Raw genomic sequence first — 24,788 nt, forward strand, 5'->3', positions numbered from 1 at the left:
ACTGTTCAATTCCAGCCAAAAGTATGTGGATACTCAGGCAGATCTTAAAGACTCTCGCTTTAAGCACTTATTTGTGAAAATGTTTTCTTCTCTGTTTAAGCATTCTGCAGAATGCCTTGGAGTGGGTCACCACCCCGCTGTAATGATCTTTCTGACCACTGGCTTCATGTGTAATTTGACACTTTATCTTTCTTACGTTAAGATCATCTCCAGTCTGATGAGGAAATGTTGGACAATACCATTCCAGATTTCAGACCCTGAATTAAGAGGATATTAACTAGGTACTGCACACAGTGATTTTGTTTGCATTGCTTCAAAATGAGAAATCGACTGAGAAGCTCTGTTACAAGAGAGCTGAGACTTCCTATGCTCCATGGCCACTAGGATGTACGTGTATAACTTCCAAAAACTTTCGCCCTTGAGTTTGGGGAGTAATTCTCAACAGGTACAAACAAGCATTGTGCTACTGACTTTACTGATGTCAAACCAAATTACTGCAGAAGTTGGGAGTATAACCTTAGAAATTAAATAGTAAAAACTAATTAAATTCCAACTCTATCAAAACATTCAGATGACTTTATACCCTAAGAACAACTCTCACATGAGTGGTTCATCATTCTCAACAGAACCCAAAGGCAGATTGTTGCAGTTTTATTAGGAACAGTCCTGGCATATTCTGTCCAATATATTTCATAGACAAATCACGAAAAACATCAAAATCTTTTGGAACACTGAATGGTGATCATGTGTAAATCACCCCCACTGGCAGCTGCTGCTGCTACTCTGCTTGCTGCAGACTTCTTGCTCCAGCATGCTGTACAGAGCAGCTGCTTCAGTGGTTCTTGTTGAGGGCAGCATGGCACACCATGAAGGAAATGAAGTCTGCAGATGTAGGTCGTGCTGAATTACTTCAATAATCTATGGTAAAATGGTCATGTTGTTAACCCCAGAATAACAGGGACTGCTTTTCAAAAACTTAAAATTTTACTGTAGAGCAATCATCATTTCATTCAGTTGTAGTGTACCCTAATTAAGCCTGAAGAAACAGTCAAGCTACTGTGCTGTAATAACATATGCAACTGAAATGGCATTACATAATTACTGAACCCATCAGTGCACCTAGAAGAGAGCTACTAACCAGAACATATGGAGTACAGAGATACGATTCCATGCACAACGTTTCACAATATGTTAAAGCACTAGAATGAAAGATTTGTTTGACATTTTTAATTGACCATATATAAAGATACATTTGTCTTTATAAGTCTTCATGCACTCAAATACTTATTTTTTTAATGTATACACACATACACGCGCACACACACACTCAGTAATCAACAGATTCAAGTCAAGATCCCCATCGCAGTATTCCAGACAAATCTCAGAGGAGACGCCTTTCTCTGGTTCCTGTGGTGAAATCCAGCCTGCTACACCCAGCACTTCCTTGCATTTCCCATTTTTGGCTCTGCCCCCAAACTTGTAGAATTTTAACTTCCATTTTTCTCATGCACTGTTTCATTTGCAATTTATTATTTGGTTACATTTTGAAGATTATTTCATGTCATCACACTTCCAAATGTTCACTTTCTTTTTATGTGGAATAATCCACACAGAGTATTGAGAATATTGGATGAGTTAAATACTTATGTTCACAGAGATCTCATTCTTTTCTCGTTATTTTGTTGGTGGAGCCTGTTGCCTGCACTTGTCACCAAAAAGTGCCTGATGCTGCAGACCAAACCAATTATGACTTTACAAATCAGTGCTGTCTGAAAAGACAGAAGGAGCAAGCACAGGGTATTTGTAAAGTCATCTGAAAGACCCAGAGCCTTCCTGAATGTGTTCTGCAAAGGAAACACAGCACAAACACCACACTTTCTCTTTATAATCCTGGCTCTTCTTAATTTCAAAACAATTCAAAGCTCACCCTGCTATCTGCTTCTAGACATACCCGCTTTCCCTGAGCCCACTCATTGACTCCTGAAGCCTAAAGAGGAACTCCAAAAAGTCAGAAATTAAGAGATCACATCATAAAGTTTGCATCACCCAGAATTTTCTGAGTCAGATTTAGGTAACGAGAAGAAAAATGCTATCTCAGTCGCAACTAAGAGCTTACCTCAGATGAGGACCATTCGGCCTTAGCGGTGGTTGCCAAGAAATGGCAATAAAGGACTCACTGATTGGAGTCACAGACAACGGACTAACACTCTGAGGAACTGTTGAAGGTGTAGTCACGCTTGTAGGCAAACTCTCTGTGCAGCCTCCTAGAAAGCCATCACCTCCAGAACAAGCTATTACAGTGACCGAGTAGTTTGTATAGGGTATAAGACCAGTCACCAAATGAGTTAATGTTGATGAAGTGTTCCCAGTAATGACAATTCGTGGATCAGGCATGCGAATCTCATAGTTAAGGATTTCACCATTCTGTATCAGAGGAGGCTTCCATGAGACCTGAAGGAGGAGAAAAAAAATTAAAATCACCGATTTCTTGCAGTCAGAACACAGAAATACAGACACAACATGCTATAGATGGACATAAGTGGGATCTGAAGATGTGCTTTTCCTTCTTCATCAAAACACGCTTATGTATGACCTTTAACTGAAATTTTATTTTGAAAAGTACATCAGTTAGAAATCTAACCTCCTTTAATTTTAGTGAGGGTTGCAGTAACAGTTGTAGCCATTGAAAAATCTACTATTTAGCTTCACCAGTAAAGTATGAATGCTCCACTTCACTCAAAATTCTGAGATGTTCAGAAGCATTAGCAAAAGTACAATAATTATCATAAATATCACTAACTGTCATTTGTCTTCTTAGGGTGTGTTACCTGATGTGCTCATCTATCAGTGGCAGAGTAAAAAGAAATCTTATTTTGTGTTTGCACAATTGTCAGAAATGTGTAACTGCAGTAGCTCCTATGAGAACCAAGATTTGTCTGCACTCTTTATATGATGAAATATGCAGGTGTTCCCTTTTATTTTTCAGTAATAAATTACGCAAGTATCAGACAAAGAACAGGCACAATTTTCCATTTTTAGAACTATAAAATCATGCTGAGAAAACTTTACCACAAAAAAATTAGAAATTACATAAAGAATTCATATTTTATGTATATACACAAACATACTGCTACACTTACTGTGGTTTTACTCTTACTAAATTGAGTTCAGGTGTTTTGTTTGTTTTTTGTTGTTGTTTTTTTTTAAGTATATTGTTCTATATATTTATTCTTACCAGATCCAGCAAAGAATCACACTCAAATCACTGTACCGTAAACTGCAAAGATGCTCTCTATTCTTTTTTAAGGCTTTTTGCCACTGTATCATGACAGAGGGGACTTCAGACTGACACAACGAGGACATGTAACTGTATTAAGAATCTCAAAGTTTCATAAAGGTAGCGTGAGAGCATCTATCAATCCTTCCTCCCCTAGAAGTCCCAGTGTAGGAAGTATACCAGCTTTGCTTTGCTCATCCTTGGGACTGTTTCCTTGCCATTGACCCACTCATCTATAACAATTGCTGTCTCTTTTTCTCCTAGGCATGGGATAATCAAGGATTGAATCCAACTTTGCAAAGAACACAGAAATGGGGTAAACCTAGATGAAGGTACGTGCAGAATAAAATGAACAAAGATAACACCGAAGTGTTAAATAGTAATACTAAGATACTTTAGTTTCAGTTAAGTTGAACTTTTTCCTTAATTCTCTCCAGCCTGTAAAGTATCTTTAAAAAGGTATATGCACAATTACACGCGGCCATGGAAACAGAGAAGCTTGATTTATGAAATTATTTTTAAAGGACCCTTGGGGATTAGGAAATGTTGTATCTTAGGTACAGAAGGACCTCTTAGGCCATCAGACTTGTAAGAAACCTGGCAGCAAAGTACTGGAGAAAGCTGAAGGATTTTGATAACAGAATCTGGAATACTATTAAACAGAGAATTAGAAACAGGGTGATCTTGAATAAAGACAGCGCAAACAAGATTATTGGTGCCCACATAGGAAAGGCTTAGCTCTGGCTAATTCTCAAATGCTGGATTCAGATTTCTGTTACTTCTGGCCCCAAATCACAACCAAACAAATAAAGAAAATACTATTGATAAAGCAATGCAAAATTTCACAGAACATATGAATTGATTCTGCGCCATTCTCATAGACATTGAACAAAACTCTCATTTTGAAGTAGTTCATGTGATCTAGCCATAAGCTTAGGAAGCAAAGAATGGATGATTAGCACAGACAACAGAAAACGTTTTCAAGTGCAAGTATGTGCTGGTTTTGGCTGGGATAGAGTTGATTTTCTTCCTAGGAGCTCGTACGGGGCTATGTTTGGGATTTGTGCTGGGAACAGCGTTGGTAACACTGGGATGTTTTCGTTACTGCTGAGCAGGGCTTGCACAGGGTCAAGGCCTTTTCTGCCTCTCACCCCACCCCACTAGCGAGGGGGCTGGGGGGGCACAAGGAGTTGGGAGGGGACACAGCCGGGACAGCTGACCCCAACTGACCACAGGGATATCCCACGCCATATGATGTCATGCTCAGCACGTAAAGCTGGGGGAAGAAGGAGGAATGGGGGACATTCAGAGTGATGGTGTTTGTCTTCCCAAGTAACCGTTACGTGTGATGGAGCCCTGCTTTCCTGGGGATGGCTAGGCACCTGCCTGTCGATGGGAAGCAGTGAATTAATTCCTTGTTTTGTTTTGTTTGCGTGCACGGCTTTTGCTTTACCTGTTAAACTGTCTTTATCTCAACTCATAGGTTTTCTCACTTTTACCCTTCTGGTTCTCTCCCTATCCCACTGTGAGGGGAGTCAGCGAGCGGCTGGGTGGGGCTGAGTTGCTGCCTGGTGTTAAACCACAACAAGGCAGAAAGCATTTAGGCCAGTAAATTTCAGGTGAAATTTCCAATCCCAGTGCTTTTTGTTGGTACCATACTGCACACACTGTATGCACTGTATATGTCAAAGAAAGAGAGGAATGTGCATGACTCACTTTTATTTTCAGGCACGTATCTTTGAAGTTGCTGGGAGAAGCACAGAAGACTTTCAGGTCTGACACACTACAGCAAAACACCCATTTCTGCAACCATGATTATGTTACTCTTTTTTGAGGTGTAGCACCCATTCTGAAATTCTGCCTCAGTGAAATGCAACTAAAGATAATTTATTTGAGGTCTTTTTTAGGAATATTAATAAAGTAAATCTGTCATTATTAGTAAAAAAACCCTCTTTCTTGTTGTTTAATGCAAGGTGGCTTCTAATAAAAGACCTGTAAGTCAAATGCTTTGGAAAATTCCTAGTACTACCCTCTCAAAAGAGTAAATTGTCAAAAAATATTCACCTTGTACCAAATCTTGGTTTATTTCCTGGAAGAGAGGAGGAGATTTTTTAATTACATTACATTTTAGATGCCTAACTTTTATGTCTAAAAGCACAAAATTACTCTAATAGAACTTGCACAAGATTCACTATATCCTGTAACCCCTTCACATAAAGGAAAAGATTAATAACATGGGTAGGAGAACAGACACTGCTCCAGAACCTCATCTCCTGAGTTTTATACAGCATGTGCACTAGCTGGTAAAACTTGAAAAAACTCTCAGGTGCTACTTCAAAGCATTTGCTCTGCATTTGTAGATAAAATACCTCATACTGTACATAACACAGATGCTTCGTGGGGCTTCCACTGGGAAATTTCTCAACTTTTTTTTTTTTCTTTTTCCTACGAGAAATGAAAACTAGCCTGAACAAAAAGAATATTCAGTCAGCAGCATGACACAGAATGCAATTTATTTTTTCTGGGCATGGATATCTCATAGAAAGATATGTAGATCAGTTATACAAAGATATGTAGACCAGTTATTGATTTGGTTAGGTTTTTTTTTTTTTAAACTAATAAATGGATGACCAAGGATACCTACAGTCACTTGACCTGCTTTGGATTACATATGTCACCTGGGAATGACAGGACATGCAGTCTCTGACAAACCTCTCTTGCCAAGAGGCAGGGGACTGCCTGACCCATTCAGTGTAAATGAAGATGATGGAGCCAGCTTGATTAACACACATGTGGCACTACTGGACCTCTTCTCCACTTTGATGTGCCAAGGTTTGAGGTAAGAGCTTGGCAATGCATGAAAGTGGGAAAGCTCGCTAGACAGGCTGTGTTGGAAGCAGTAACAGTTTGTTCATTGATTTGAAGCTCAGCACTGAGACCATGAAAGAGGATGCCCATGAGGAAGAGAGAATAAGGTAACTACTGGGAGAGATTAACTGATTCAATGTAATGACTCTGGAAGCTGTCATTTAAAGATCAAAGCACCTTGTTTTCTCCATCACAAAATTTAAAGAGACAGAAATTAGCCATTTTCCTCCCATTAAACAGTTATAACCTTGGAAATCTTTTTTTTTTTTTTTTTTTTTGACAGCAGTTGGAACCCTGCAATTTAAATCTGAGCTATGTGAAGAGACGCATTGGCATGTGGGTAACTATTTTACTAGTTCAGGCCAGGCTTCAACAGTTTGCTTTTAAATCAGTGTGTTTGGCTTCAGTTTATTCTCATTTTGCCTAGCTACTGCTTGTAACATCTACAAAGTGAATGTAATAAATACACTACTGAAAGCTTTTCACTGTGGGTCTCAAAGCACGTTGTATGTCTCAAATTGCAAGTATTATTATTCCAGTTTTACAGATGAAAAGACTAAATCCCAGACTAAATCATGTATCAGAAAGAAGCAAAACTGAAAACAAAGACCTGCTACCCTAATTCTGCATTCCAGCCACTGGACTATAGTCCTCTGCCAACACCCGCAGTCCCTCCAAAAGTAGTTGGGAGATGAATTTCCTCATGAGTTCTTATCTGTCTTAACAGAAATTATAGCAGGATTCAGTCAACAGCCAGTATCACACTAGAAAAGCAAATCCTGACAGAGGTCACTGGTAATTATTCTCACACACTTTGCATGTGAATTACATCCAACTTCAGCAAGCACTACCACAGAAGAATGGCACAATCAAGTTTGCAGTAACAGATTGCTACTACAAAAACTTCTAGCAGCACTTAGCTTGAGTAGTGGAAAACCAGAAACATTTGTTTATGATCCTAAGCAATACTTTTATGATCCTACTACAGTAAAGTGTTTAAGCTATATCAAAAGCAGAGGGATAATGCTATGAAACCCTGAGTAGTTCACCCCACTGTATGCTCTGTACTAAATGAGCAAGAGGTGCAAAAAATCACAGCCCTGAAACGTGGAAAAGCTCTAGTGTGCAAGTTAAGGTTTTTCCTGTGGGTGTTGGAGTATCCTAAGTCACTCGAGCAGCACATATGTGGCAAATAAACCAAGGTCTCACTGACCTTAGCAGCATTACAAGGCAATCTTCATACAGGGATCAATCGCTCCTAAACAATTTCCCCAATGTACCAGGCTTACCTGCATAAAACTGGAAGTGTGGTGAATAAAGTCCAAACTCTTTTTTGCTCCCCAGCATGAAGCTGCTATGTGGGCTTACTGCATGTCCCTTTAGCGTACAAGGCTGAGGTATCAGGGTTGTTCATATTCTTAAAATTATGTTCTTAGCTGCATCTGAAGCATTTTGAGAATGAAATAGCAACAGGGGGCTTTAACTTGGAAGAGAGGAAGGGTCTTCAGAGCATCATTCTCTACCACACGGTGATCTGCAGAGGTAAAATACTAAAGGATCACCTCTCTGTTATTCACCAACTTCAGTGATCATGAAGTTATCACCACTGCATCCAATGTTCTGTAATCAGAAGTAACTTGACAGGACAGCAACTATTAATGTATGAGCCAAAAAACAGCTGAGGAACATGTGCCTATAAGTGCAGTTCCATAGGAAGTGGAAAATGGATAAAGAAAACACCTTACTTTTCATGGATGATACTCAAACTATAACTACAGGGTATATTGCTTTAAATGTGTCAGTGGTATCCATTCCATACAGCTGAAATCTTTCTCTTGCGCATTTTAGTCCAAGCCTATTTACACAACAACAGGCATTTAGCGGTCCACTATCCAGCTTCTGGGCTAATGAAGAACAGAAGACAACTATAAAAACAGAGGCTTGTTTATTTGCATTTGCTCACTTGCATATGCAATTTAGTAGTCAAATTTGACAAATAGCTACTAGAAAACTTTATTGCTCTTTAGCAATAAATGGTAATCTTTTTTCAAAGAAAGAGTGCAAACTGCAACTCTTGAAGATTCTGTGAACAGCAAACTGATGACATTCTTCAACCTGTAGGGTGGAATACCAGGTTTCTCTGCTGCAGCTTCTTCTATACAAAGAAAAGAATGGTAGGCGAACTGTAAATTAAGTGATTGTCATCTCTGAGGGCAACAACAAACATGAATGACAATGGAATTAAAAAGCCTACAGCCCTTCCTCAGTCAGAGAAGTCATGAGGAAATACTTACAAAAAAGAATTAATCCACAGAAAATCAATGACGTGATATTAAATCAATATATAAAAAAAGAAATTAATGACAGTTTGGCCCTTCATTTCTAGCAGGCAACACATATATATTAAGAAAGAAGTCAATGAAATCATCATAATTTTTTATTTTTCTCATTTTGTATCTAATCAAATTGCAGGAAGTTTCTGTAACTGAAGTTATCATGAAGGAATAGTATGGCCCAAGAACTATATGTCAATGAGGTACTTATTTCATCCCACCAGGATGAAACCATTCTCTTATAACCTATCCAAGCACCAAGAAGAAGGAAAAAAAAAAAAAAATCCTTTCCCCTTTAGAGAAACATCAGGATCATATACAGCTCATGCCAACTTTTACCTTGAGAAAAATGTCACACAAAGAATGACAGGAAATGGCTGCAGTTTCTTATCCATCAGTGGTCCAGTTGGTGGCACTGGCCAGCAAGGGAGAGCAATGCAGGAAAACGATGCGTCAGCAAGTCTCCAGTTAAGCCAACGATCAAGACTACAGCTGTCTTCCCCAGGCCAAGCCCTCAAGGGAGAACCACAGCGGCGAAAGGGAAGTCTTCCTATCAAAAGTTAAATGGCTAAAGTTGGAGAATTTGCATACTACAATTAATTTAGTTCAGTGTATCCAGCCAGATAATGCTTTTCCTACACAAAGAACTCTTTTAAACAATTATTCACTGTGTAAACCAGCCTCTTCCTCAAGCCACTCAACCTAGCTACATTCCCGAATGTCGTATCAGTGTGAAGTGTGAGATTGAAGCAGCACAGCAATTACAACCCTCACAAGAAAAGGAAACAATTTCTTTTATACTTCTGTACATTAGGGTATAGCAAATCTTGTGTAACAGGACTAATGTTCATGGCATTGGCATGTAGTAAATAAACGGCTTTTGCAGTAGCTGAATACCTCCACTTCACTTTGGCATTTAACCAGTCACAAAAGCAGTTTATTGCACAGTATATTCTGCTACCATGAACATTATCAATTCAGCAAATATTAAAAAATATCATGCAGGTGTCAGAAATGGGTACTTTAAAAATTATCAACAGCTTTACACTTTCCGTTGCACAAAAGAAAGTAAGCTAAATGTTATGGAGAGATATCGGTCCATTCCGATTAAAACTAAATGTTAAAGGAGCACACACACATCAGAAGTATTTATGGCAAGAGTGACCTGCTGTGCTGATATTTTCCTCCTTGCAGAGTGAGAGCTTTGGTCTATGAAAATAAGCTGTATACTCAAATGAGTACTATCCTGGAGCACTTTGAATTCTTCACATCCTCAATTTATATTGATTCTATGACTAAATAAAGGAATGGAAATATGTGGTGGTTTGGTTTTTTTTTTCAAATTCTCTCTGTTTTCAGTAGAAATAAATACTTGCGCTCATGGTTTAGGGATTGGTTCCACTGACAGCTGAAAGCCTCTGTTGATTTGCAACCATGGCTTGGTAAAGGAGCCTCTCACGAACCTTTCCCACAGCACCCTTCCAATACTTTCTGCTCTAATCTGAGAGGACAGCTCTCTCTAGGGCAAGAGGTAATTAAAATATCCCTCCCAGAGAGGCGGCTTGTTTTCCACTCTCTGCTTAAGAGTTACGATTGTAGACATTGAATAAGATGAAAGCATTGTACAGCACAACCAGATTCCACAAATTTGATTTGAATGCTACATAGGTGAGATATGCACTGCAGGTGCGGTGGGCTTGATCTGCTCAGGAGGGAAAGTACACCTTTCAGGGACTCTTGTCAGAGTTTAAAGGCACCGATGTAAAGCAATCCCAAACCAGATCCATCCTGTTTCCACAGAGGAAAACTTTTCAACCACTAAGTGGCAAACCTTGCACAATATTTCACAGTCATTCTGCCTGTGCAACTAGCACACTTCTGGGGTGAAAGGACATAAGGGGTTTGCAGAGCAGCTATTCAGATCTACACCCTAGTTTGAAAGAGATGGGCAGAAAACCCAAATATTTTTAAAACAGCTGCTACCTTGTTTTTCTTGTGTTCTTCTAGTACAGAACGTTCACATGGACCACAAGACAGCCTCAGTGCCACAGCACAGCCGACGGGCTGGTCTCAGAGTCTGACTACTGTGATGTGAACTTGCCATAAAATTGAAGAGAAGGAAACAACACCACCACTAGCTAGCTAATCCATTTGACAGACTTGTAAGAAGACCAAAAAGTAAGATGAAATCCCAGTCACTTCCCAGTGTCTGCAAACAACCAGAAGGCGAGAAAATGGCTGGGTGCAACAAGCCTTGTCCATAAACTCTTCAGTGGTGAAATGCAATGAGCTCTTCTGCACCTATAACTTTACTTCAATTTTTTAAACAGACAATAAATAATAATTAAAAAAAGAATAATAAAAGCTAAGAAAAAAGTAAATCTCTTGCTGTCCTGGACAAGTAAAAGAAATGTTAAGATTTTTAACAAGTTTTAGAATCTTAGAAATCAGAAGTGAAGTAATGTCTCAGCCATAGAATACCCTTTGCACAGGAACTGTAGCAAGTATTCCCAACTCTCCTCCAGTTATAATGACTATGAAATTAAACAATACTAAGTAAAACAAAATACTAGATAAATTCAAAGAATCTATGTCCGTATCAGCAAAGGATACCAATACCCTGTACAGTGGGAGAGAGAATTTTTGCCAAAGGACAGATACTCAGAACAGAGTATATTTGGAAAGGCATATACATAAGTCACTTTTCTCAATTAAATGCTGCCACCTTTAATTATTTTGAACATTTTAACCTAAATATTTAAAATAAAGAAAAATTAACAGTAAAACTGAGTCATGAAAAAAAACCCCAAACATCCAGGGTCCAGCATCTTTGACAGAAATTAGTCTTAACAGACCAAACAAATATGTGTCTCCAGGTGGAAAAGCAAGCCTGAGACTACAAGAGCAGCAGTAACACAAAATATGACCACCACTCATATAGAAGGTCATACAATGTAGACATTAAAGGGCTTTAAATAGCTTTGAATGTCAATGATTGGGGAAGAAGGGGGGGAAAAAGTATTTAAATTCTTCGTCAAGAAAGGAAAACAAATTTTAAAAGTATTGTTATATTGAAATTAAATTATTACAGAGTGAATATTGCACCATCTGGTTTCAAGTTTCAGAAGAAATAAATGACCAAACTACTTTGAGTATTATTTGGTAGGTTACTTAATCTTGGAGCTGAGCAAAAGACAATAAAATTACAACTGAGTACACACCTCTGATCTCAAGAAAAGACATCCAGTAAAGAATGACAAGACCTCTGATAACTCACAGGCTTTTAAAATTAGGATTGGCTGTTGACTGCAGTTGGAGAAAGAAAAAATATGGGTAAGATATAAAATTATTATGCCCTTACCACACTAACTGAAGCATTAAAGGTTGCAATGACTTCTTCTTTGTGCTCAGAGTTGAAGCCAATGTGTAAAAACTCATGCAATAAAATGTGGACATGTGTGTAAGCATGCCATTGAATTAGGGCTACTGTTTACTCAGCATTGCTGCTTCTGGTAAATCCATGAAAAATGCTTTACTATAAATTGTGGTGGATATTAAGATATATCTACAGAAGCACAGAGGGCAGAGTACTGGAAGTAGATTGCCCAAATCTTCAATAAGCAGTCTGGCAATTCATCACAATTACTAGTAGTCGATCACTATTAATTCTTATAGTAACCATTGTACTCATACTGAACTCATTTGCTATTAACGTGGAGGTAACATGCAATTCCTTAGACATTAAAACATAATTTTAAAAGCTCAGGATTTTTTTGTCTAATGGTGAATAGCTTTTTTCATAGCTTAAAATTGTATGTGAACAAATAAAAAAAATCAGCATTGGTTTACTGCTTAAATTCTTACCCTCAAACTACTTAGACTGCATTGGTAACGCCACTCTGTTTACCTTTTGAAAATACAATGTATACCAAAAATAATAAATCTAACAGATGAACTTCAATCTTATGCAAATGTCCTTTGTTTTGTGCTCTGGTGAGCAAGCTACTGTACCAATACTTTTGGCATTAGTACAAGACTGAATCCATGGAAGCATGTGTGTATTTACACAAAAGAGGCTTCTAAGCTACAAAAATCCCTCTTGTTTGGTTACACTAATTTCCCCTGAATGAAGTTTGTATGCAAGCCAAAACAATGGTAGTTATCCTGTCCTCTAGAGTTCATTCCCAACAGAACGATGTGAATAATTGAAAACTTCCGAGGTAGTCCTGTAAGACTCTTCTTTTGTAACTCGGGAGAACCACAATTGTATTTTTTTTCTTCATTAGCTATTTTTTAAAAAATCTTATAATTATACACAAGATTTAATTACATAAAAAATCTTTTTACTTCTTAGTGTTTTGAGGAAGTCCTGAAATTTTTGAGAAGGTAGTAGTCATTTTCTGATCTGATTAAGGAGTTAAAAGTAAGCATTCAAGTTTAATATTAAAAATATGTCAGGTGTGTAAGGAAGAAAATGAACCAGAGTATAATGCCAGCTGCTGGTGTAAAGGAAAAAAAAAAAAAAAAACAAACAAAACAGAAAGGAGTCTTAATTCTTTTGAGCCAAAGGACAGGCACTAATTATTCAACTACCCCTGCAGCAATGAAATCTGTTGGCTTAGCCAGTAGACGTCCCTCTTAAACACACATTTGCTGCAAGGAAAACATGTTACAGCCATGAGAATTATTCCTACCTTAACTGAATGCGGTCCCAACGCTTCTGCATCAGGCGGCTGAACACCAGCAGGTCTTGATGGTCTCGTGGTAACTTCTGACCACGCACTGCTGTTCGTGCCTCCGTGAAGAGTGCTCATCAGCAGTCTGTATTCAAATTTCTGCCAAGGGCTCAGAGCAGTACTCTGGTCAATGTAGCTCATAGACCGACTGAAAGGGAGAGTCACCACAGTTGATATTTGATCTGTTCCTTTCACTCTCCTTTCTATCGTAACATTTTCCACCAAACCATTTGAGTGAGCAGGTGGTTGCCAGGATATGACGACAGAAGTTGGAGTATCAGAATACAGCTCTGGAGCAGGAATATCCTCAGGTGCATCTGGAAGAGTCTGTATTTCTGGGGTCTCAGGTGAAAGAGAGCATCCTTTAGAAGTGCATCCTTCTACCTGAAACACATAGACAGTGTAAGGATGCAAGTCTCCTACGGTGCAATTAGATCTAGTTCCTAGCACTGTAGCTTGCAGTTGGCCATTTTGGTAAATATTATAATGAGTGATAATGCCATTTGGCTTTAAAGGATGCTGCCAGGTGATGTTTGCTGCCCTTGCTGTAACATTCAATAGAAGTGGTGGATCTAAAGGTCCAGGTTCTGTAACAGAAAAAAAAAAAAAAAAAAAAAAAAAAGAAAGAAAAATTACTGATAGTCTGTGATTTGTAAAAGTCAGCATTAGCAAGCAGTACTCGTCAAATGAGGCTCAAAATGACAAAAGAAGTTCAAATTTACTAAACAGCCTATTTCCTCAGAAACTGTAGGCCCAGCTATTCAAGGGATGAACATGGCTCTCTTCTCAAAGGCAAGCTGCTCTGTAAGCACATCTCCCTTCCTCCCAACCTTCCTCTCTCCTCCTCTACATCTTTTTTCCTCCTGTGTCTCAAAAGTGTCTTATCAATGCTGTTAGCATGTGGGGAAAGTGTGTGGCTAAGTATCCATATAGAGCTACAGTTCTAGCTTTCGTTGATATTTTTCTAGAGTGCTAGCTGCTAATTGCAACCAATGGCACAGGCATAACAAAGCTGCATATTTTACAGCTCAGTAAGCCCCTACTGCATCTCTCATTACATATTCAATATTTTACTTCATTCTGTTTATAATTCTAATCCATTTTTTGCAATTTATCTACTCCCTGTTAATATTATAGGTGATTTTTTACTTCGACTGTGACAGAAGCTGCCGATTTAGCTCTTTCACCTACTGATAAATAAACAATGCACAGATCTGACCTTTAGGTTAACAGGTTTTATGCTTGCTCCACTCAGCACTCTAACTGATTCAATTATCATAAAGGTTCAGGAGCTTCCATGAATACTGAAAAAGACCGACCATATGCCTGCATAGGTGTTGTGGAACAGCAAATACTCTGCAGCCCTCCAGAGAAATTCCTTAATTGTAAATAATTTCACCATGCGACACAATCAAGTCACCTTGAATGCAAAACCCTCAGCCTGTGGAGGCAAAGTGTTATTTAAGCTTTACTGGGCTGCGTTAAATTCTGCAATTTGAAGGGCTGTTAAGTTTTTCAATTGAAATTTCATTTAAAATGCAGGTGCTTTTTATTATATTGAGGCTTTACTGCTCTCTAGGTACAAGCAAGAACATGGTGCAATAACACAAATCTGGCTCAATCACTGATCAGTAACAGCTGTAATTCCAGAACATTTAGCATTCTTATAAACCACGTCCTGAAAACTATAAATTGCTACAGCAGATCAAGAAAATACTATATTCCCCCCTATTCTGCCTATAGCAATTTTGACATTTATGAGATTTTTCTGTGAACATTACATTTTATTGAAATCTTAAAAAAAGATATACTTGGATTTAGTAATTGTTTAAAATAGCTTTAGGTTTGGGGATTTTGGGGGGGGGGGCTAAGTTTCAAATGCTAAGGGTTGAAAATTTAAAATTCATTAGTGATTGTGGGTGTGCTAAGACTCCAGGACACAGGGCATAGCATATGTTGAATTCCACTGTAGTCAACACCACTGTCATTTAATTCCTAGTGAAGCTTTACGCTGTCCAAACCACAAGGAAGAGTATCTCCATAGGAAGAATCATTTATTTCACTAGAAGCTAAATAATTCCTGATAATTTTTAAGTGAAAAGAGAAAGAGGGGGGGGGGGGGGGGGGGACCCCAAAAAAGAAAACAAATAAATCCAGCACAATAAGTGGCTTCTCCTATATTTTAGAATAACAGGTGAAGCAGGCAGAAGTCCCGATTCTCCTTTTACATACAGAGAGAGGTAAATCAAAATTATTCCACTGATGTCTGTGGAAACAGTGATGTAAAATCGGGATAGCAAGCTCTTTTTCTTTCTTTTTTTTTCTTTCTTTTTTCTTTTAAATTTGAAAAAGTAACAGTGTTTTTTCTTTCATTATATGATGCATCACAAAGCAACTCCATAAAATTCATCCATATCACATAACCTGTTCTACTCACAGTGATAAGGATGGAGTTCTATATTTAATGCTTGTGCACTCTAGGATTAATTTAGATCTCTGAATTTACAAGTATAAAAGACGATCTTTTGTAAAGAGTAATTCAATTCTATTTGCATGTACTCTTGGGCAAAATCAATTAGGTCATAAGCTGGAACAAAATTTGGTCCTTTATTTAGACTTCACTGAAAGGTCGAGAGGTGGAGGTGTAAATCTGAATTAGATGTACATTCTGTAAAATGAAAATTTTGCTGGAGTGAAGGGGAAAGAGGAAAATTTGCTTTGGAATTTAAGACCTTGAAAATAAGTTGCTGCAAATTCTAGTTTAATGGGAGAGGGGAGTTGAAAGATGTAATATTTACCACTGAGCTACAAACTTGCATTTTATCTAATTATATCTCATAAATAAGCTATCATACTGTGAGCTTCTGCAGGAGGAAAAAACAAAACAAAACAAAAAAACCTCCACAACAATCAAGCAGTTTATTGTGAGGGAACAGAGAAGCCTTTCTATTCCTACTGAATAAGTTGCCAGCATTACAGGTGAAACATTCATGGTAATTAGTTGAACCTGTGCTTCAACCCCCCAAGAGTTTAGACTCATTTCTTGAGGACAATCTGTAATGCATGGGAGGAGCTGTCAAACTTAAACTTTGGGTCCCCCTAGTCCCTCCCCCTCCCCTCAAAAAAGCATATTTTGGTAGCTAGCATACCTACCCACACATTCCCTACTGCCCTTTTAAATGAGAGACTTTTAAGACTCTCTGAGTTCAAACAAGACGTTTGAGAGATGCTTAATTGGCCCCACTGGATGGGAAAGCATTAAATCCTGGTCCCCAACACTTGTTCGGTGTAGCTTCTTTTTAAATGGCAAGCAGAATCATCTAATTCTATATACAAATCAACTAGCACGATACTGCTTGGTTGAAAGGGTCACCACAATTATGTAAAACATGAGTATTAACTATAATTGGGATAGTTTGCTAATACAATAAAAAGCTCTGAACATGAGAAAAGTTATGCTCACAGCAGTAGCTATCACTTTCTAAAGTAAGAATTCATGGATGAAATGACATGAAAAAGATGGTTATAAAATTTTAATGGAATGATAAAAGGCAAAAGTCAGCCTCTCAGCTGAATTCTTAAAATCCCTATATATCACAATCAGCTCCTTAACTGTAAAATCAATGTGGAGTATAACATGTTGTCAATGTGGTTGTCACTGGAGGGAAGACTGCAAAGTATGACAGCTACACAGCTCAGCCTGACAATGATGAAAATAAAATCATAAAGCTTTTTACATGGATGTAAGTGTTTATAGAAGTAACTACTGACCATGGGAAGAGTGGGCATCTTTTTCCTTAAGGTTCTTAGTTCATATTTCAAACCATTTCATTACAGTATTAATACTAGAAGGTAGTTTCATTTTGGCAAATGAAATTATCTTTTATGGCAGGCTATTTTGCTCATCTGCTTCAAAAGTTCAGACTTGACTTAAAATGAAGGCACAAAATTATCATTAATCTTTTTTAATTCCCTGACTAGAACCACACACTTGTTTACTTATTGTACAGACTAGGGGAGCAAGGAACTGTACTGTTATGGATGTATTTTGGCGGAATCTATACATTCATTAATATACAGAGACATATACCTGGACTACTGCCCTTTAAAGCTAATGAGAAATACCTGATTTGCTGGGAAACTCTTTCACTAAGCAGAATCGAAATTCCGAGCCTTTTATTCTTGAATCATTTACTCTTTTCAGGAACATGAACAATGAAATTATACGTGTTAACAAAATGCGGTGTCTTTCACATACTACCAACTGTATCCAGCAGAAAATCCAAATTGTGTGTCTCTGAGCACAAGAGACCACAGGAATCTTTTGTCACATCAGATCACAGAACTCAAAAGTCATTAAGCTGTTCATGCAATGACATGCAGTCCATATGAACCCCTTCAAATACGTATTAAGAGCAATCTTCAGAGTATTCAGACTTTTTGCCCTCTACTACTCCAAATGCACTTTGGTCCCAGAACCTCAGCCTATCAGTTAAGAAACTTCTAATTCCTAATCTATAGGCGTGTATGGGCAGTTTGTACTACTTATCATACGACCATTGTATCGTATCTGCCATGATACTACTTCTGCTTAATTTGTTCTTCTGTCCTTTTGCTATTCTCCCTGTTATGTATTTCACATTACTTTATCTTCCCTTTATCACCTCACCAGGTTTTGTCTTCTTTTGCTTCAGTTTCCATTTACCTTTTATAAGCACAGGTGACATCATTCACATCAACTAACTATGGATTAGTTTATATGCCTAAATTACATGGACCTAACTTACATAGCTAAAGTAGGAGAATATAATCAGCAGAGAAAGCAAGCGCTTCCAAAAGCTGGGAACTGCATCATCTATCCTCTTGTCCTGCATTGCCTCTGTTGTCTACTTAAGGAATCTTTAAGAGAATAGGCTTTTCCTCATTCTGGAAACAAAGCTTTGGGGTAAGCATGCCAGAGGAGCACACCATAGCACTCTATATGATAAGAATAAGGCTTCCCTGTTTTGTCAAGAAACAGCTCAGCTGATACATTGCAGGAGCTCTTTTTTTTTTTTTTAGTTGCTTTTTTTTGCTAGCAACTTCCATACATAATGAACTCAAGTGACTACTGCATAGTTTTGACTGTACTTATTGTGAATAAACATTGGACTGGTCTATAACTTATTTATACATAAAAGAGATGGACTTGCAGTCACTTATGTAAGAACTAAAAAATGAAAAATGGGACTGCCTGATAGGCAACTTGCAAAACCTTCTCTCCCAACTAGTGCAAGCCAGGCACTTATAAAAGGGCTTCAGTAAGAGCTCTCCATACTGGGATCGTACACTGGCCCATGAGACTGAAGTGTAGCCAATGAAGAGAACATGCTGGTGACTGAGATGTCCTGCTGGACGCTACTCATTGGACTGCAGACAGTTTTTGGGACATTCAACAGAAAAGAAAGGAACAGGCAGCTTTTCTCTAAAGTAGCAATTTTGGTAGCTTAAAACTTGTCCAAGATGGATTTTCTCAAGCACTAGAAAAAGCATCTTTCTCATTTGGGAACTATCCCTTTGATCACTGTATGGATTGCTACCAGCTAATATAACTTTGCAAATCATAAAGCTACACCCTAAGAATGAAGCAGCTGCCATCGGGCCAGCTTCAGGTAACTGTAACAACTCCGTTACAGCTTCCTTCTCAGATAGCTCAAAGACTTGCCATAACAAAAGGGAAAACTTTACATATAAAAAAGATGATATCAGTTGAAAATTTCATTTTATTTCTGAATGCAATGCATGAAATTCTGCTCTCAGTTCAATGGTACATACTGACCTCTCAGTTCAGTGGTGATTACGTTGATTGCAAGAGAGTTATCTTAAATTTACATTCAAGTTACTGAAAGCAAGAGCTAATTCAGAAACTTCATCAACTGTTTCTATTTGTCTGGCAGTAAATAGTCTGATGCTATACTGACCAAGATCACTGGAAGAAACATCTTTTATTAACACATGTTTAGCAGGTTTTAAAATATTCATAGGATATGTACATTACTGTTATCTCGCACGGGCAGGTTAGACTTTAAAAAAATGCACGGAATCAGTTACTAGTGCCCCACTCATGTAAACTGAAGTATTTGAAAATTATGTACAGCATTTTTTTTCTTGCATTAAAAAAATAACCCAAACCTACTAATCTGTATATTAAGACATTTTATTATCAGATACAACAGATTTTTATGGCAGCATTTGCTAATTTTTCCTTAATAATTTGTAATATCCTCCTAGTTTACTAAATATTTATCATAAATAATATACCATATGCAGATTCATTGTGAAATCAGCTTGTATTTGTAGAAGTCTATTGACTTTAAAAGTGGATGTGTTGATTTACACCTATTGCTATCAGGTGTATGTGCACATAAACACACACACGTATATTTTACTCCTACGGACATTTTATGCTTTGACGAAACAAAAAAGACATATATTCACTGCATAAAATTCAATAAGAACTTGTGTACACACATATATTTCAACAGAGTAAGAGATACGGGAAATTTCTACTGTCAAATTGTACTTTAAAAAGTCAAAGTCTATTGGTTAGCAGGGCCAGGAATTAAGTGTACTTCTGCAACAAGCTGTCAGTACAGGCAGTTTTATAAGAAACTTATTGAAACCTTGACAGAAATACTGCTTACAGCCAATGACAATCATTCAGTCTTGAGCAATTGAGTTGAATATCCTTTCACAGATGGCAGCCTTCCACAATAACACCAAAACCAGAGTCCTTTGTCACCACTGAAAGTTGAGGGTTTTTTTGTAAATTACAAGGGTTGTTGGATACTGGGGACACATCAGTATGTATTCTTCAGCAGTATTGATGCAAATGGAAGAGGACATTTTAAGGAAAATAATTTTCCTCTTGGAGACATGGAGTTTATACCTGAACTACAGAAGTTTGTTTTAAGCTAAGGAACAAGACGTGGCATTATAGCTGAAGAGGCGAATTGTTTGTTAATGTCAAAATATTTTCATTGTGTAAACATTGGCAGAGGTATTATATTTTTATTTTCTTGTTCTTAGGTTTCCTTTGGCAACATCTGCCTTCCATACTAACTTAAGGCTTTTTTTGCAGCCAGGTTTTGCAGAGGGTAGCACTTCATGCTAGTGTGCAAAGATCATCCAAGTCCTGTGCAGCAGGTAACTTCTACATACATGCTCAAGAAGACTATGTAGGAATGCATGTCCCATGTAGGCCTTTTGCGCTATACCTAACTCCCAAAAAGAGAATTTTAAAATTCTACACCTATTACTTTTCACAAAAAAATAATTTTTACATATATTGACAAGTGATGCCTTTTAAATGCCCTTCTGTGCTCCTCCTAGCTAAAAAGAAACAACATTATGTGAACTATCTGACCAGAGCTAAATAATAATTACAATTTGAGTGACATAGTCATAGGAGACTGGTTGCATTTATACCATGAATGTAGACAAGTTTAATAATATCATACCCACTTTTGGTAACAAACAATTACAATAAAGGAATTGAATCTCAACGAAGATTTTCACAAGTAGGTAACACATCTCTGGTATGTAAAGACCAAGTTCAGAGTTTACAATTATTAAGTAGTTACTTATAGGTAATGTGTTCATAGAAGCATTTATATCTTTGGAGCTTAAATGGATTTATCAGATAAATTTCTGTTGTCAATTATTTGTTCATCTTCAAAGAAAAATATTTTACAATTGTGGGAACACATGCCGCCTTCTGCGTGTTTTCTTGAGATAGACAGCTATCCATTTACAGAAGGGACTAAAATGAAGTTGAGCCATGAGCACTGAATATTTGCTACAATTGCATATGAGCATCAGGTTAAATTTACGGTCTGAAATGCAGATCTCATATCCGTGTAAAACAGAGAAAGACCACAAAGCACTTTGGTGTGAAGGCAGAGAAAGCAACATAGTAATAAAACCAGTAATGAAACACCCTCCACCCCACCTTTTCCTGCTCAGAATGACTTACTTTCTTATTAAACAAGGTATACCAGGAAAAATCTCTTTAGAAAACACTTAATTTCTCTAAAATTTGGTAAAATGAGGTCATCCCTTACTGATTTAAAAAAAAAAAAATAAAAATGCAAAGAGTATATTTGAGAACATCAGATTTTTTCCAAAAAGTGTGCTATTAGATATCCTGCGACATTGTAAGAGAAAATTAATAGCACTGTTTCTTAAAAAAAAAAAAAAGGAAATTATGTATTTTGTATATGTAACATGTACAACAAGCTCAAGTCTTGTTATATGTTTCCGCTTACATATTGTATTAGGTGCAAAATCCTACCCTGCCAACTAAATAGTTGTACATATATGCTGATACCTGTTTGTTGAATCAAGGGACTGTTGAACAAATTATGTGGAGTGTGTCTACAGAATGTAGAACTATTAATGAGGAAAGTGATGGGACTGGCAATGACAAACTCAATTTCACACCAGTAGATCACCACCTTGAATTAACAAAGATCACTGGGAATTAAAAGTTCTGTTCAGCTGTGGTACATCTTAGGTATTCTCAACACAGAATAAGACAACTATCATATACTATTAACTTCAACTTATTTCCTCTGATATGACTGAAATCAGAATCAAGTCCCTGAATATAAAGGAATATCACTTACAAAGCCATAGTTACCAGTGTATCTTAAACTAACCATATATGAACACACGTGCATGGAAGGATATTATATAAAGAAATAAGATACTGCTTCACAAAACATATATTTAAATATTAATGTTTCATGAAAATCTAAGACAACAGATACTTGATCCCTTAGGAGTTAGTTAATATTCAGGAAGGAAATATATTATTGCTATTTAACAGAGAAAGTTAGATAATCAAAAGAAATTACGTGCAATGGCAGCTGAACTGTTATTTATATTTTCTGCTAAAGGGAGTTAAATAAGATCAGACTGCTTACTGTCCTCTGCTGTAGTCATTGAAGTCCAGTTGCTATAAGCATTGCCATAACCATTGGAGGCAACCACTCTCATCTCATACTCAGTGTACGGCTGAAGATCTCCAACCCTGTGTTGTAAGGAAGCAGTAGGGCTGGAAAGCAAACTGCAAAGGAAAGCAACATGAGTTACATCATTAAGCATCCCAGCACCTAAAGAAAGAGTAAACGTTACGTGTCTTGTAACAAAACCAGCCACCCTAAAGGTGAGCTATATTCAAGATAATGGGACTTCTCTTGCTCAGCAGTTGATCATGGACTTGCTATGGTCTACGTACTCTAAAATGTCACCAGCAGAATGCCTCCGCCGCATCTGGAGTCGGTAGCTGGGCGCGCCTGGGGCGTTGTTGCGAACTGGTGTAGACCAGACAACCTGAAGACTGGTCGGAGTGGCAGATGAAAGCCTTGGAGGCATCATGCCATCTGGAGCTGTCGAAAAACATGGATGAATTAGAGCAGAGAAAACCATGGAGAACATATGCTGGGTGGAAACAAAATGCTCCATATACTGGAAAAACTGTTCCTCAGGATCAACAGCAATGTTAACATGGTCCATTTAGTTTAACATTTTCACTACTGAACAATGCTATTTCTTCATTTTCTTCTTTCCAATACTGTTATGTGAATATCATTTTGCTAAAAGCAAAGCTCCAAACACCAAAAGTAATTCAGAAGCAACATATTCTCTACCACCTGTTCAAGTATTATCTACTTCTCCTTGTGCCCAGCTCTGCCACCTCGAGAATTTAGAGATGCTCACAGAAACGTTACTCAGGAAGAGTAAAATTGATCGGACTTTTTATTGTTCAGGTACCTTATCACCCTTATATATTAATAATCATCCTAAAAGAAATTTTAAGGGAAAGAAGATCTTTAGGTAGAAATCAAAATAGATTCAGTGAAATGTCAATCTCTAAAACAAAACAGCCCACTGTTTTGTTAAGGAAATTAATTTTTATGAAGTCCAGTAACTGCAGATCAAAATGCATCAGTAACGATAGCACCAATGACCTTTAGCTGCTGCAAATTTCACTGCATGCTGTAAAAAGAACTATGCCAATTTGCACCCATGAGTTTATGGCTTTGTTTTTTCTTTAAGCAGAAAACAATCTGTTGAAGAAACTTTCTGTATATAAACACATCTGGAATTTTTATATATAATGCATGTCTGTAGCCATAGCTTTGTAGCTCTTTTCCAGAGAGTTAAAACACTGGAAAGTTACTGCCTTTGTCATTTAAACTCTTGTACAATAGTTTTGCTTTTCATGGTCCAGTAGTTACCATTTGCTTCTTTCTTTGGTCTTTCCAACAGAAATTTTTTGTTGCTGTTATTTTCTTCCTTCTCTCTATTGGAAAAAACATTCTCACAGATCTGTAACTTAAGATGTAATTGTAAGCCTTAAGGCATAAGTTGTAAGTTGTAAGATGAGTGAACACTATTTTACAGTAAGTTTTATGATTTTCATTTACCACCAGTATATGAGGTGGTAAGTGGAAAGAAACAGACTTTGTGATACACTGTCTGAATCATTCTCTCCCTGAAACAGATGAAAGGATAGCGTTGGCTCTGCAAAAAAAGTCATCAGTCATATACAATAGTTTTTGTTTATACTGACAAACACATACAGAGATATATGAACTAGTGTCGGATGCTTTTTACTCTGATTATACATACTTATGACTGGGGAACTTCAAAATTCTTCAGCTCCAGCTCCAAATTGTATTACATAGAAAGGCACAAGACACAACTTGCTCCAATCTAGAGACTTGTTCCCTTTCGCTTAAGTTCAAGGTCTGCCAGTTCTCATAAGAAATTTTTCCTAAAAGCTGGCTGCTGGTGTACCTGAGTTATTACCAGGTATTTTACTTCTGAGAATTGCCCCTAGCCCTGCAACCCTCCTGTTGTTTTCAGGACAAGATTAAGTGGAACGGGATCTCCAGCTTCCCTCGCTTCCTTCCCCTCCTCTCTGTTACCATGAAAAAGACAACATAAAATTTTGGAGCTTAAGCCAGCCTGGCTGCCTTTGGATGCTCCCTCCTTCTGCTGTTATCTAGACCTAGGTAATAAGGCTCCAGTAAATCCCAAATAAACTTGAAACCTTCCTGTTTCCAAATCCAGGAGATGTCCAAGACCAAGGTAAGTCATGGTCTGCTAATCCCTTGCCAACACCTTCAAGGCCAATCAAGAGCTTGTGAGCACCTCAACTCAGGGGGAAGATGATGGCTGATTTAACTTAAACAGCCCCCAACATCCCTCCAGCTGAGCCATCAAAAACAAACATCTGCACACCAAATGCCTCTGTATGTGAACTAAATTTCACTCTCAGAGTAAAATGGAGAACATATAATTACCTCACTTAACATTGTTCTGCTTAGTAGCAACATAACTAATGTTGGAGTTAAGTTGTGCAATAAGGGGGTTTAAATCTTATGGATGTAAAGTACAGTACTTGAAGATAATAATGGATTATTTTGGCATCCCTTTATAAGGTGACTCCTGAAGTTGTTAGTAGGCAAACTCAGCCAGCACAAGAAAGGTGGCACAATTAATGTAAAAACTTTTAATAGAGGG

At 37.6% G+C, this 24,788-nt stretch overlaps 1 protein-coding gene across 1 annotated transcript in view; it reads right to left on the reverse strand.

Annotated features, from left to right (window-relative positions):
* The window catches only part of LOC104159409 (usherin-like), a 138,319-nt gene extending 115,547 nt beyond the window's left edge, over window positions 1–22,772 (reverse strand). The window contains exons 1-4 of the mRNA XM_009697307.1: window positions 22,495–22,772; window positions 22,181–22,323; window positions 13,173–13,801; window positions 2,117–2,451 (exon numbers count right to left, since the gene is read on the reverse strand). Coding sequence (XP_009695609.1) covers window positions 2,117–2,451; window positions 13,173–13,801; window positions 22,181–22,323; window positions 22,495–22,772 — 1,385 coding nt within the window. The remainder of the gene's footprint in view (window positions 1–2,116; window positions 2,452–13,172; window positions 13,802–22,180; window positions 22,324–22,494) is intronic.
* Window positions 22,773–24,788: the final 2,016 nt, after the last annotated feature.

The sequence above is a fragment of the Cariama cristata genome, unplaced genomic scaffold, assembly GCF_000690535.1.
Source record: "Cariama cristata isolate BGI_N322 unplaced genomic scaffold, ASM69053v1 scaffold4253, whole genome shotgun sequence".
NCBI lineage: Eukaryota > Metazoa > Chordata > Aves > Cariamiformes > Cariamidae > Cariama > Cariama cristata.